This window comes from Heterodontus francisci, chromosome 44, assembly GCF_036365525.1.
Source record: "Heterodontus francisci isolate sHetFra1 chromosome 44, sHetFra1.hap1, whole genome shotgun sequence".
In the NCBI taxonomy this organism is placed as follows: Eukaryota; Metazoa; Chordata; class Chondrichthyes; order Heterodontiformes; family Heterodontidae; genus Heterodontus; species Heterodontus francisci.
The window spans coordinates 15,141,188-15,154,390 of NC_090414.1; the positions used below are offsets into that span (position 1 = coordinate 15,141,188).

The 13,203-nt window shown below is 59.2% G+C and overlaps 1 protein-coding gene across 1 annotated transcript; it reads left to right on the forward strand.

Annotated features, from left to right (window-relative positions):
- The first annotated feature begins 330 nt into the window (after nt 1-330).
- On the forward strand, nt 331-1,797 carry LOC137355979 (transmembrane protein 151B-like). The gene has a single exon (XM_068021682.1). It carries the CDS (start codon nt 331-333, stop codon nt 1,795-1,797), a length of 1,467 nt encoding a protein of 488 aa, XP_067877783.1.
- The last annotated feature ends 11,406 nt before the right edge of the window (nt 1,798-13,203 follow it).

Sequence of the window (13,203 nt, forward strand, 5' to 3'; positions counted from 1 at the left end):
AACCTCTAATTGACTCAAGGATGTTCTTGAATTTCCTTCGTAGCAGCAATTGACCTCTAATTGTCCTCAAAGGTGTCTGTTGCAACCTCAGCGACAGCAATTGACCTCTAATTGTCCTCAAAGGTGTCTGTTGCAACCTCAGCGACAGCAATTGACCTCTAATTGTCCTCAAAGGTGTCCGTTGCAACCTCAGCGACAGCAATTGACCTCTAATTGTCCTCAAAGGTGTCCGTTGCAACCTCAGCGACAGCAATTGACCTCTAATTGTCCTCAACATTTTTCTTGGCTTTCATCAGAAACAGCAGGTTAGCTTTTTTAACTGATGATAGAATGTTACAAGGTACAAATGGCAATGTTGTAACTAAACTATTTTCTGTTTTGTGTCTTTCCTCCCCCACCCCCCCCCCCCAAACTTCTGGCACGTCCCCAAAGCAGCAGCGGCCCTTGAAGCAGTCCCTGAGTGGCTCGCTGTGCCGGGAGTCTCACTGGAAATGCCTTGTCCTGACCCTCCTGATGTACGGCTGTTTTGGCGTGGTGACCTGGTGCCACCTGTCCAAGGTGACCAGACTGGCCTTCAACAAGCCCTACGGCAGCGAGTCGATGATCTACCATGAGAGCCCCTGCTCCAGCGGCTACGTTTACATCCCCCTGGCCTTCCTCATGATGCTGTACGTGGTCTATCTGGTGGAGTGCTGGCACTGCTACACCCAGAACAAGATGCAGCACAAAGTGGATGTCAACAGCGTGTACGAGCGGATCCAGAGGCTCCAGCAGGCCACTCCGTGCATCTGGTGGAAGGCCATCAGCTACCACTACATCCGGAGGACCCGGCAGGTCACGCGCTACCGCAACGGGGATGCCTACACCACCACGCAGGTCTACCATGAGCGGGTCAACACCCACCTGGCCGAGTCGGAGTTCGACTACACCCGGCACGGGGTCAAGGACATCTCCAAGGAGCTGCTGGGCCTCAGCAACTACCCAGCCACCAAGCTCCGCTTCACCAAGTGCTTCAGCTTTGCCAACGCGGAGTCCGAGACGTCCTACCTGACCCAGCGGGCCAGGTTCTTCAGCGAGAATGAGGGCCTGGACGACTACATGGAGGCCCGGGAGGGGATGCACCTGAAAAATATCGACTTCAAAGAGCACATGGTGGCCTTCTCGGACCCCAAGAACCCACCATGGTATGTCTCCCGCTACATCTTCTGGACCGTCTCCTTGCTGGTGCTCTCGTGGCCCCTGCGGGTCTTGGCCGAGTATCGCACGGCCTACGTCCATTACCATGTGGAGAAGCTCTTCGGCCTGGACGAGGGGCTGCTGACCCCCGAGGAGGCCGGCGGTTACGGCCGTCGCATCTCCCGGGTCAACACCATCGACATGACCGAGCTGGAGTGGCACATCCGCTCCAACCAGCAGCTGGTGCCCAGCTACTCGGAGGCCATGCTGATGGAGGCCTCCTTGTCCGGCGCCCCCTCCACTGCCGCCTACCTACAGCGGTGCCAGCTCTGCCGGCGGACGGTCAGCAGCTCCTCGCTGCCCTCCCGCGAGCCCGCCGCCCGTCTCCCCTTCAGCCGCAGCCGCTTCTCGCTGGGCCGGCTCCAGGGCTCGGGCCGGGCCTACCTCTTCCGCAGCCTGAGCGGGCGGGTCAGCGACAGCGGGGGTCGAGTCTCGGTTGAGGAGCCCCCCTCCTACCAGGATGCCATCTACTTCCCGCGCCTCATTGTGCACGCGGGCGATGGTTGCCAAGGGCATTCGCCCCGGCAACCGGACGGGGCGGGGCCGGATACCCTGCTGTGAACTTTCACCTCACCGGGTGACCATTGAGCCGCCCCCTCCCCCAACCACCACCACGTCGGCCCACCCACACCTTTCTTCCCCCCCCCCAACCACCGGTTTGGCACTCATTTGAGTCTCAACAGGACACAATCAAGGAGAAAACTCACCAATAAAAAGGGAGTGACGGGTCTCCCAGGGCCACTCCCATCCACATCATTCACTCACTCCAACACGGTGATACACAACCATTCGATCGAGGATCACGGCCAGACAGAGGACTCAGCGCGAGGCAGGGGAGTGGGTGGAAATGCTCCTGAATGTCAGTCACACAATTCCAGCCTCACTTGCCACCAACCGCGCAGGAAGGTTATACTGGGCCTTGGAGGGGGTGCAGTGCAGAGTCACCAGAATGATACCGGGGCTGAAAGGGTTAAATTCCGAGGACAGGTTGCACAGACTGGGCTTGTATTCCCTCGAGTGTAGCAGATTAAGGGGGTGATTCTAATCGAGGGGTTTAAGATGATTAAAGGATTCGATAGGGTCGATAGAGAGAAACTATTTCCTCTGGTGGTGGTGGGGGGGGGGGGGGGGGAGTCCAGAACAAGGGGGCAGAACCTTAAACGTAGAGCCCGGGCCGTTCAGGGGTGATGTCAGGAAGCGCTTCTTCACACAAAGGGGAGTGGGAATCTGGAACTCTGTCCCACAAAAGGCTGTCGAGACTGGGGGAATCAATCGAAAATGTCAAACATGAGATTGATAGATTTTTGTTGATTAAAGGGTTTAAAGCATTACAGAACCAAAGTGGGTAGATGGGGCAGAGTAGACCGTTAGATACAAGTAAAGCTCCCATTTTTCTTCCCCCTCTTGGGTGACCTTTTATTCCCCAGGCCCCCTTTTGTGTGTTTTTTTGAAACAAATAACTTTATTAAAAACAGATAAGTAAAACAAAACTCAAATTAAAACAGCACTGTCTGCGTCGACGATGCACTCCAGTCCCTGCGGTGCCCGCCGGTCGCGGAAGGCCTCAAGCGTACCGGCGGACACCGCATGCTCCTTCTCCAGGGACACCCGGGCGCGAACGTAACCGCGGAAGAGGGGCAGGCAATCGGGGAGGACGGAACCCCCGATGGCCCGCAACCTGGACCTGTGAATTGCCACCTTGGCCAGGCCCAGGAGCAGACCGACGAGGAGATCCTCCTCCCGGCCCAAGCCCCTCCGCACCGGGTGCCCAAAGATCAGGAGCGTGGGACTGAAGTGCAGCCAGAATTTGAGGAGCAGCCCCTTCAGATACTCAAAGAGGGGCTGCAACCTCGCACACTCCGTATAAATGTGGAACACGGACTCGTCCAGGCCGCAGAAAGTACAGCTGGCCTGGGAGTCCATGAACCTACTTAAAAGCCTATTGCACGGGACTGCTCTGTGCAGCACCCTCCACCCCAGGTCCCCGACGTAAAGGGGGAAGACTCCCGCGTAGAGAGACCTCCATCGGGGTTTCCCCTCGCCGCCAGATGGCAACGCGGACCGCCAGGACGTGTCTGGCTGGCTGACGAGGGCGAGGAAGTGGAGAGTGTGCAGGAGCAGCCCGTACAGGAAACCCCTCCGCACCAATTGGAATGGCACGGAGGGCATTTCCGAGAGGCGGCTCGGGTTGTGCGGGACCGGCTCCCGAGGAGGGTTTCGGGGCCTGGGTCTGATGAGCAGTTCCGGCCGAGCGGGGGTCAGCTCCACCGGGATCGCTCCACACTCCCGAGGCCCCCTCGCCACCCGCACTGAGGGGCGTCCCGGGGGTTTCGGCTACTCCTCCGCCCGCCGGACCGTCCCTGGAGTCGGCCGCCCGGACAGCCGAGGTGCTCTCCTCCGCCGGCGGGGGAGAGCCCTGATTGGAGGCGACCATGTTCCAGACTCGGAATAGATCCCGGTAAAAGACAGGCAACTCCCTCAGAGGCGCGGCTAACGGACTCCACCGGGAGCTGCATGTCGTCTTGAAGGCAGTGACACTGGCGGAAAAAATACGTCGCCAGCGCACACCATCTGGGAGGACGCTCGACGTACAGGTATCTCTGCAGGGTCCGAAGGCGGAGAGTCACAGCCTGGGTGCGGACGCACACCAGCGACTGACCGCCCTCCTCAATCGGGAGACTCAGGACCGCGGCAGAGACCCAGTGTGTCCTCTTGCCCCAGAAGAAATGGATGAGCTTCTTCTGGATCTTGGTGGCAAATGAAGGGGGCGGGGCCACAGTGACCAACGGTACCTCAGCATCGAGGCCACCAGTTGGTTTATGACCAGCGCTCGGCCCCTGTAGGAAAGCACTCGGAGCAGTCCTGTCCAGCGCCCCAGCCGAGCGGTGACTTTCGCCTCCAACTCCTGCCAGTTTGCCTCCCCAGGCTTCCTCAGCAGGCCTAAGGTGAACTCCCAGATAGAGGAGGTGCGTGGTGCTCCTCGCAAAAGGTGTCATCTCCTCCGGCAGGGAGTCCACCCTCCACTGATCCACCAGGAGTCTGGAGCATTTCTCCCAATTGATCCTCGTGGAGGACGCGGCAGAAAAGGTCTGCTGGCAGTCGCGCGTCCTCCGCAAGTCAATGGAATCTGTGACCGCGAGGAGCATGTCATTGGCGTAAGCCGAGAGGACGACCCGCATGGCCGGCTCACTCAGAGCCAATCCCGTCAACCTCCTGTGAAGCAGGCACAGGAAGGGCTCCACGCAGATGGTATACAATTGGCCGAACATGGGGCATCCCTGACGCACTCCTCTCCCAGAGTGAAGGGGCGCCATCAAGGACCTGTTAATTTTGACTAGACACTCTGCGGTGGCATATAAAAGCTGGACCCAAGCCACAAAATATGGTCCGAGTCTGAACGCACACAGAGTCCCGAAAAGATATAACCCTGTTGGACGCCTTCTCCTGATTGAGGGAGAGATAGTCGACCGACAGACCAGTCCTCTGGGAAAGATGGATCAGGTCCTGGACCAGGTGGATGTTGTCCTGGATGGACTAGCCCGGGACCGTGTAGGACTGGTCGGGGTGGATCATGTGGGCCAGCACGGAGCCCAGGCGGGTAGACATAGCCTGGGCAAAGGTCTTATAATCCGTGCTGAGGAGGGAGACCGGACGCCAGTTCTCAAGCAAGTGGAGATCGCCCCTCTTCGGCAGCAGGACAATGACCGTCCTGCACCACGAGAGGGGCGTCACCCCGGTTTCCAGGCTTTCCCCCAAGACCTGCGCATAATCGTCCCCCAGAACGCCCTGAGGAACTTCACGGTCAGCCTGTCCAGCCCCGGGGATTTACCCCTCGAGAGCTGGTGGAGGGTTCCAGTCAGCTCCGCCAACGTGACCAGAGCTTCCAATTCTTCAGCACTCTCCAAGTGACCTTCAGCAGGTCCTCCCACAAAATGTTGCGCCCGTCCTCGCTGGAAGGATCTGGAGAGAACAACGTGCCATAGTTGGTAGGGACTAAAAGGCTCATTCCCTCCAGACCCGTGACGGAGGATCCCTCATCAGCCAGCAGCTTGACGGGCTGCTTAGGGACTGCCCCGCTATATTTCCAGCGAGTAGAAGGGTGAGGCGCAGTCCAAATCTTCCAGGATCTGGATCCGCGACCTCACTCACGCGCCTCGGGACCCTACAAGCTGCAGGTCCCTCAGCGCGCCCTTCTTCACTTTGTACGCCTGCCACAGGGCCGGGTCTGCGACGGCATGACCGAGGCGGGACTCCAAGTTGAGCACCTCCCTCTCTAGGCTTCCTGCCTCTTGGTTGACCCCTTCGCGTACTCCTGACAGAAGACACGAATGTGAGTCTTGCCCACATCCCACCACATCTCAAGGAGGGGAAGGCCCCCTGCTTCTTCTCCAGTCGGCCCATAATTGACGGAACGAGTCCCGGAATCGCTTGCCCTCCTGTAGCCAATTGTTAAAGTGCCAGTATGTGGACCCCGCCCACGTGCAGAGCAGAGTGGACTCCGCCCACACCAGGTGGTGGTCTGAGCACGGCACCAGCCATGTGGAGGGCGCCGAGACGCGGGAGACGTACGCCTGTGAAAAGTAGAGGTGGTCGATTTGGGACCCTCCTCCTCCAGACCTCCATGTGAAGGCGCTGGAGATTCTGCCAGAAGTCTACCAAGTTGAGGGAGCTGATCAGTTCCCTCAACATCTCCACCGACGCTTGGCCATGCTGGGGACTGGAGCGATCCCCCACCTCGAGGGTGCAGTTAAAATCCGCCCCGAGGATGATGCACTCGCCGCTATCGATGGAGCTCAAGAGAGCGGACACTTCTTCAAAGAAGCGCACTTGCAACGCGCCGGGCCTGGGTGCGTACACGTTCACAAAGTGGAGCGGCACACTACCCAGGTGAACGGCGAGGTGGAGCAAGCGGCCCGGCACTAGCTCCTTGACCCCCAAGATCTCCGGCTGAAAAGTCGGGGCCAACAAGATAGCCACCCCACTAGAAATAGGGGTGAGGTGACTCATGTAGACCCCACCCTGCCACTCCAGGAGCCAGGTGGCTTCGTCTCCCGGAACGGTGTGGGTTTCCTGCAGAAAGCTCACCGCGTATCTCCCTTCCCTAAGGACTGAGAGATTGTGAAATCTGCGGTGAGACCCCCTGCTGCCGTTGATGTTGAGGCTGGCTATGGTTATCTTCATGTCAAAGGTACTTAAAACGCTCACTGTGAGGAGGGAGTGGAAGTGCACCTGGCCTTCCACTCCCCCAGCAACCCATTGAGGAACACATTAAAACGGTGCCTCTCAACCAGTTTCACGCCCGCGCCCTTGCCCGCTTTCTTGATGGCGGCACGGACGGACTGGATGATCAGCGCTGGATTCGACCAATGGCCGAGGGCCAGCTGAACTTTATTGCGGCAACTCCTGCAAGCCATGAGGAAATCCCGGAGTTCCACCATGGGGATGAGAGGAGATTCAGTGGGAGGCACGAGGGACTCCACCACCTCACTGGCGATGGAATCAAGGTCATCCTCCGTGCCCCACACCGAATCCCTATCCTCCTCCGGGTCGTCACCACCAGCGGCCAACACATCCACCACACACTGTGGGGCGGACGCCCCGGCCGCGCCAGCGGGTCCCGCCTCCGTCACGATCCCACCCCCAGGATTGATGGCGGAGGAGTCATCTCTGGGTTCTAAGATGGAATTGGAGCCTGTGGGCGCCAGCGGTTCAGGACCCCCCTCCACCTCCGTCCCCAGGCCAATGAGTGGTCCAGGGGAGACAGATGTTCCGGACTCCGGGAAACCAGCCGGAGCCGAGACTGGAGGCGGAGAGAGGAGGCCATCTCCCACTCCGCCAGCACCCACAGACCCAGCAGATGGGGCAGAATTTTCAATTATCACCGGGTTGGGTGTGTCCTGGTTGGTGGTGGATTTTGGCTGGGAGGGCCGACCCTTTGGGGCCTCGCCCTCCCCTCCACTCAGGGCACCCAACCCAGTGGCAGAATGGAAGGAGTCCCCAGGCTCCCCCACCACAAGCAGGGCTCCACTTACTATTTCAGGAAGGGCCTCATGTACAGGGGCCTCCCCCTCCCCTCTATCCTGAGGAATAGGGAGCTCCTGACCAGACTTTGAAGCCTTGATGGTGTTGGTGGTAGGGGAAACCTGGGGACCTGAACAAGGAGACAGCTCCCCCCCAACAGATGGGCCCTGCACATCAGGGCCTTGTGTTACCTCTGTGGAGGGGTGCCTTCTCCTCTTTTTCCCGGTTGGGCGCGGAGGCTCAGAGACCTCCATGTCATCAGAGGCCTCCACCTCCACACTCTTTTTTTTTTTTAGTCACCCTGGGCCTGAGCCCAGCCCTGAGACAGGTGGATTCCATGGGAACGGGCCTTGGGCTGAGCTCAGGCTCGGGTTGTGTCACAGTGTCCAGGGGACGCGCCTCTCGCTGTTTATTTTTGTTCCACGCCTTCCTTCCACCTGGATGGCACTCTGCTCCCCGCCGGAGGCTGTGAAAACCACAGCCTCCGAACTGACTGAGCGGTGTCTGTACGATGTGTTGGGGGAGCAGGAGGAGGTGCAGTGGCGTCAACCTGGGCTGCCGAGGTGGAGTTGGCGGCTGGGAGGTTGGGGCAGTTTTTAACGAACGTGCCCCACCCCCTTGCAGACGTGGCACCGCGCCCCGTCCGAGGTCCAGAAGACGCGATAGGCCGTCCCCTGGAACTCCACATTAAATAGGTCCTCTGAGACCTCCTCCTGCGCCAGCTGCATAAATAACTGGCGGCGGAAGGAGTAGACATGTTGGAGGCTGTGGTCCCGAAGACCAAGCAGGACTGGTGTGATCCCCGACCTCTCCTCCCCCAGATGGTGCAGGTGGGGGAGGAGGAGCTCACTGGGAATGAAGGGTGGGACGTTTGATAGCATTATCCGCTGCGCAGTGGCCCCCAGAGGGTCCACTGGCAAGAAAGTCCCACCCACAGTGATCCCTTTACTCAGGGCCAGGGACACCGCCCGCTTGGTCTTCAAAAAGAACACAGCCTTCCCGTACATCTTTGAGGCCGCAACAATGGCTGAGGGGCCGACAACCTTGGCCATTGCCTTTACGCAGGCCTCAATAGACATGTTGGGGTGGGGTTAGCTCTTCACCCCGAAGCTGGATGTTATCAATTTAAAAGGTGACGGGGCCACGTGGGCAGCCACAGAGGCTGCAGCTGCATAGGTAGTAGAGGGCCCCGCCACTGGTGATGAAGGGCTTGCCATGGGTCTAAGAGCTAAACCCACCCCAAATTGTGGGCTTGCACACTGAATATCAAAAGATTCACAAATAATATTGAATATGTATTAAAAAAAAACACAAACAAACAAACAACAGGTTAGTGGAGAGGCTGAAGGAATAGAGGAGAGGTAAAGGCAGGCTGTAAGGGATGACTTGCTTTCTGGAGGTGGTGTTCACAGTACACTTAAAACAGTCTTTGCACTTGGTCTTCCGGTCTTCTGGTTGGGGGAGGCGTCTTCACCTGGGTCAGCTGAAGCTGCCCAGGCACTATCTATCCCCTTCCATCTCTTTAGCCAGGCAGCTTCAGTTGACCCAGGCTGGGAAATTGGGGTGGGGAGGGAGCTTTCCTGTGTGCTTGTTGCAGCAGCACAGATTCCTGCTGAATTGGCAGCCCCACCCCTTGTTGTTCTGGCCACTCATTCCTCCCCCAACAGTCCAAAGTAAATTACTGGTGTTCAGCACCCACCTCCAGACAAAGCCTTGTTTCCAAAAAATGTCTCTTTCTTCTCTTTAATGGAGACTGTTGTTGGAGTTTTCCTCTACTTGTTTGTAGCTGCTCTCCCTTGCTCAGTGCAGCTCCTCTCTCCACCTCTGCAACCTCCAACTGCCACCAACACTCTCAGCTGAGGCTTGTTGCTGCAATCAGCAGTCAACACTCCAATTAGACAGCAGCCAACCTTGTTTTTTTTTAAGGTGACCTTTATACCCCAGGCCCCTTTTATATTTTCATGTTGAGGGGGCCTTTATTCCTCAGGCCCCCTTTATATACATATTTACATTTAAAAAAAAAAATAACTTTATTTAAGACCAGATAAATCAACAAAAACTCAAATTAAAATGCCATTTTCGGCGTCAATGATGCACTCCAGTCCCTGCGGTGCCCACCGGTCGCGGAAGGCCTCAAGCGTATCGGCGGACACCGCATGCTCCTTCTCCAGGGACACCCGGGCGCGAACGTAACCGCGGAAGAGGGGCAGGCAAATCGGGGAGGACGGAACCACCGACGGCCCGCAACCTGGGCCTGTGAATTGCCACCTTGGCCAGGCCCAGGAGCAGACCAACGAGGAGATCCTCCCCCCGGCCCAAGCCCCTCCGCACCGGGTGCCCAAAGATCAGGAGCGTGGGACTGAAGTGCAGCCAGAATTTGAGGAGCAGCCCCTTCAGATACTCAAATAGGGGCTGCAACCTCGCACACTCCGTATAAATGTGGAACACGGACTCGTCCAGGCCGCAGAAAGTACAGGCGGCTTGGGAGTCCGTGAACCTACTTAAAAGTCTATTGCACGGGACTGCTCTGTGCAGCACCCTCCATCCCAGGACCCCGATGTAAAGGGGGAAGACTCCCGCGTAGAGAGACCTCCATCGGGGTTTCCCCTCGCTGCCAGATGGCAACGCGGACTGCCAGGGCGTGTCCGGCCGGCTGACGAGGGCGAGGAAGTGGAGTGTGTGCAGGAGCAGCTCGTACAGGAAACCCCTCCGCACCGATTGGTGACTTTCGCCTCCAACTCCTGCCAGTTTGCCGGCCAGGCTTCCTCAGCGGGGCTAAGGTGGACTCCCAGATAGAGGAGGTGCGTGGTGCTCCACGCAAAAGGTGTCATCTCCTCCGGCAGGGAGTCCACCCGCCACTGACCAAACAGGAGTCCGGAACATTTCTCCCAATTGATCCTCGCGGAGGACGCGGCAGAAAAGGTCGGCTGGCAGTCGCGCGTCCTCCACAAGTCAACGGGAACTGTGATTGCGAGGAGCACGTCGTCGGCGCAAGCCGAGATGACGACCCGCATGGCCGGCTCGCGCAGAGCCAATCCCGTCAACCTCCTGCGAAGCAGGCACAGGAAGGTCTCCACGCAGATGGTATACAATTGGCCGGACATGGGGCATCCCTGACGCACTCCTCTCCCAAAGCGAAGGGGCGCCGTCAAGGACCCGTTAACTTAGACTAGACACTCTGCGGCGGCGTATAAAAGTCGGACCCGGGCCACAAAATGCGGCCCGAGTCCGAAAGCGCGCAGTGTCCCGAAAAGGTAATCGTGATCCACCCTGTCGAATGCCTTCTCCTGATCAAGGGAGAGAAAGGCGACCGACTGACCAGTCCTCTGGGAAAGATGGATCAGGTCCCAGACCAGGTGGATGTTGTCCTGGATGGACCGGCCCGGGACCGTGTGGGACTGGTCGGGGTGGATCATGTGGGCCAGCACGGAGCCCAGGCGGGTAGACATAGCCCGGGCAAAGATCTTATAATCCGTGCTGAGGAGGGAGACCGGACGCCAGTTTTTAAGCAGGCGGAGATCGCCCCTCTTCGGCAGCAGGACGATGACCGCCCTGCGCCACGAGAGGGGCATCTCCCCGGTCGCCAGGCTTTCCCCCAGGACCCGCGCGTAATCGTCCCCCAGGACGTCCCAGAACGCCCTGAGGAACTCCACGGTCAACCCATCCAGCCCTGGGGATTTGCCCCTTGAGAGCTGGTGGAGGGCGCCGGTCAGCTCCGCCAACGTGAGCGGAGCCTCCAATCCTTCGGCGCCCTCCGGGCTGACCTGCGGCAGGTCCCCCCACAAAACTCTGCGCGCATCCTCGCTGGACGGATCCGGAGAGAACAACGCACTGTAATAAGTACGGACCAGGAGGCCCATTCCCTCCGGATCCGTGATGGAGGATCCGTCGTCGGCCAGCAGCTCAATGAGCTGCTTACGGACCCCCCGCCATTTTTCCAGCGAGTGGAAGAAGGGTGAGGCGCGGTCCAAATCTTCCAGGATCTGGATCCGCGACCTCACGTACACGCCTCGGGCCCCTATGAGTTGCAGGTCCCTTAGTGCGCCCTTCTTCTCTTTGTACGCCTGCCACAGGGCCGGGTCCACGACGGCATGACCGAGGCGGGACTCCATGTCGAGCACCTCCCTCTCAAGGCGCCCGATCTCGGCTTCCCGCCTCTTGGTCAACCCCTTCGCGTACTCCTGACAGAAGACGCGGATGTGAGTCTTGCCCACATCCCACCATAGCCTCAAGGAGGGGAAGCCCCCCTGCTTCCTTCTCAAGTCGGCCCAGAATCAACAGAACGAGTCCCGAAATCGCTCGTCCTCCAGCAGCTGGTTGTTAAAGTGCCAGTACGCGGACCCCGCCTCTGTGCGGAGCGGAGTGAACTCCGCCCACACCAAGTGGTGGTCCGAGCACGGCACCAGCCGCATGGAGGCCGCCGAGACGCGGGAGGCGTACGCCTGCGAAATGTAGAGGCGGTCGATTTGCGACCCCCCTCCTCCAGACCTCCACGTGAAGGCGCTGGAGTCGGGATGGAGATTCCGCGAGACGTTCACCAAGTTAAGGGAGCTGATCAGTCCCCTCAACTTCTCCACCGACGCTTGGCCATGCTGGGGACCGGAGCGATCCCCCACCTTGAGGGTGCAGTTAAAATCCCCCCCGAGGATGATTCACTCGCCGCTATCGATGGAGCTCAAGAGAGCGGACACTTCTTCAAAGAAGCGCGCTTGCAACGCGCCAGGTCTGGGCGTGTACACGTTCACAAAGTGGAGCGGCACGCTACCCAGGCGAACGGCGAGGTGGAGCAAGCGGCCCGGCACTAGCTCCTTGACCCCCAAGATCTCCGGCTGAAAAGTCGGGGCCAACAAGATAGCCACCCCACTAGAAATAGGGGTGAGGTGACTCATGTAGACCCCACCCTGCCACTCCAGGAGCCAGGTGGCTTCGTCTCCCGGAACGGTGTGTGTTTCCTGCAGAAAGCTCACCGCGTATCTCCCTTCCCTGAGGACTGAGAGATTGTGAAATCTGCGGTGAGACCGCCTGCTGCCTTTGATGTTGAGGCTGGCTATGGTTATCTTCATGTCAAAGGTACTTAAAACCCGTCACCAACAGCTCACTGTGAGGAGGGAGTGGAAGTGCGCCTGGCCTTCCACTCCCCCAGCAACCCATTGAGGAACACATTAAAACGGCGCCTCTCAACCAGTTTCACGCCCGCGCGCTTGCCCGTTATCTTCAGGGCGGCACGGATGGACTGGATGATCAGCGCCAGATTCGACCAGCGGTCGAGGGCCAGCTGAACTTTATTGTGGCAGGCCCTGCAAACCGCAAGGAAATCCCGGAGTTCCGCCGTGGGGATGAGAGGAGATTCGATGGGAGGCACGAGGGACTCCACCACCTCACTGGCGATGGAATCAAGATCATCCTCCGTGCCCCCCACCGAATCCCCATCCTCCTACGGGTGGTCACCGCCAGCGGCCGACACACCCACCGCACACTGTGGGGCGGACGTCCCGGCCGCGCAAGCTGGTCCTGCCTCCGTCGCGATCCCACCCCCGTCGCGATCCCACCCCCAGGATCGATGGCGGAGGAGTCCTCTCTGGGTTCTATTGTGAAACTGGAGCCTGTAGGCACCAGCGGTTCAGGACCCCCCTCCACCTCCGTCCCCAGGCCAATGAGTGGTCCAGGGGAGACAGAAGTTCCTGACTCCGGAAAACCAGCCGGTGCCGAGACTGGAGGCGAAGAGAGGAGGCCATCTCCCGCTCCGTCAGCACCCACAGGCCCAGCAGATGGTGCAGCATTCTCGGTTATAACCGGGTCGGGTGTCTCTAGGTTGGTGGTGGACTCCGGCTGGGAGGGCCGACCCTCTGGGGCCTCGCCCTCCCCTTCACTCGGGGCACCCGACCCAGTAGCAGTGGCAGAATGGGCGGAGTCCCCAGGCTCCCCCACCACAAGCAGGGCCCCACT

Bases quoted from the DNA above. Each gene is read 5' to 3' on its own strand.
- LOC137355979 (XM_068021682.1), top strand. From the start codon at position 331: ATGTTACAAGGTACAAATGGCAATGTTGTAACTAAACTATTTTCTGTT.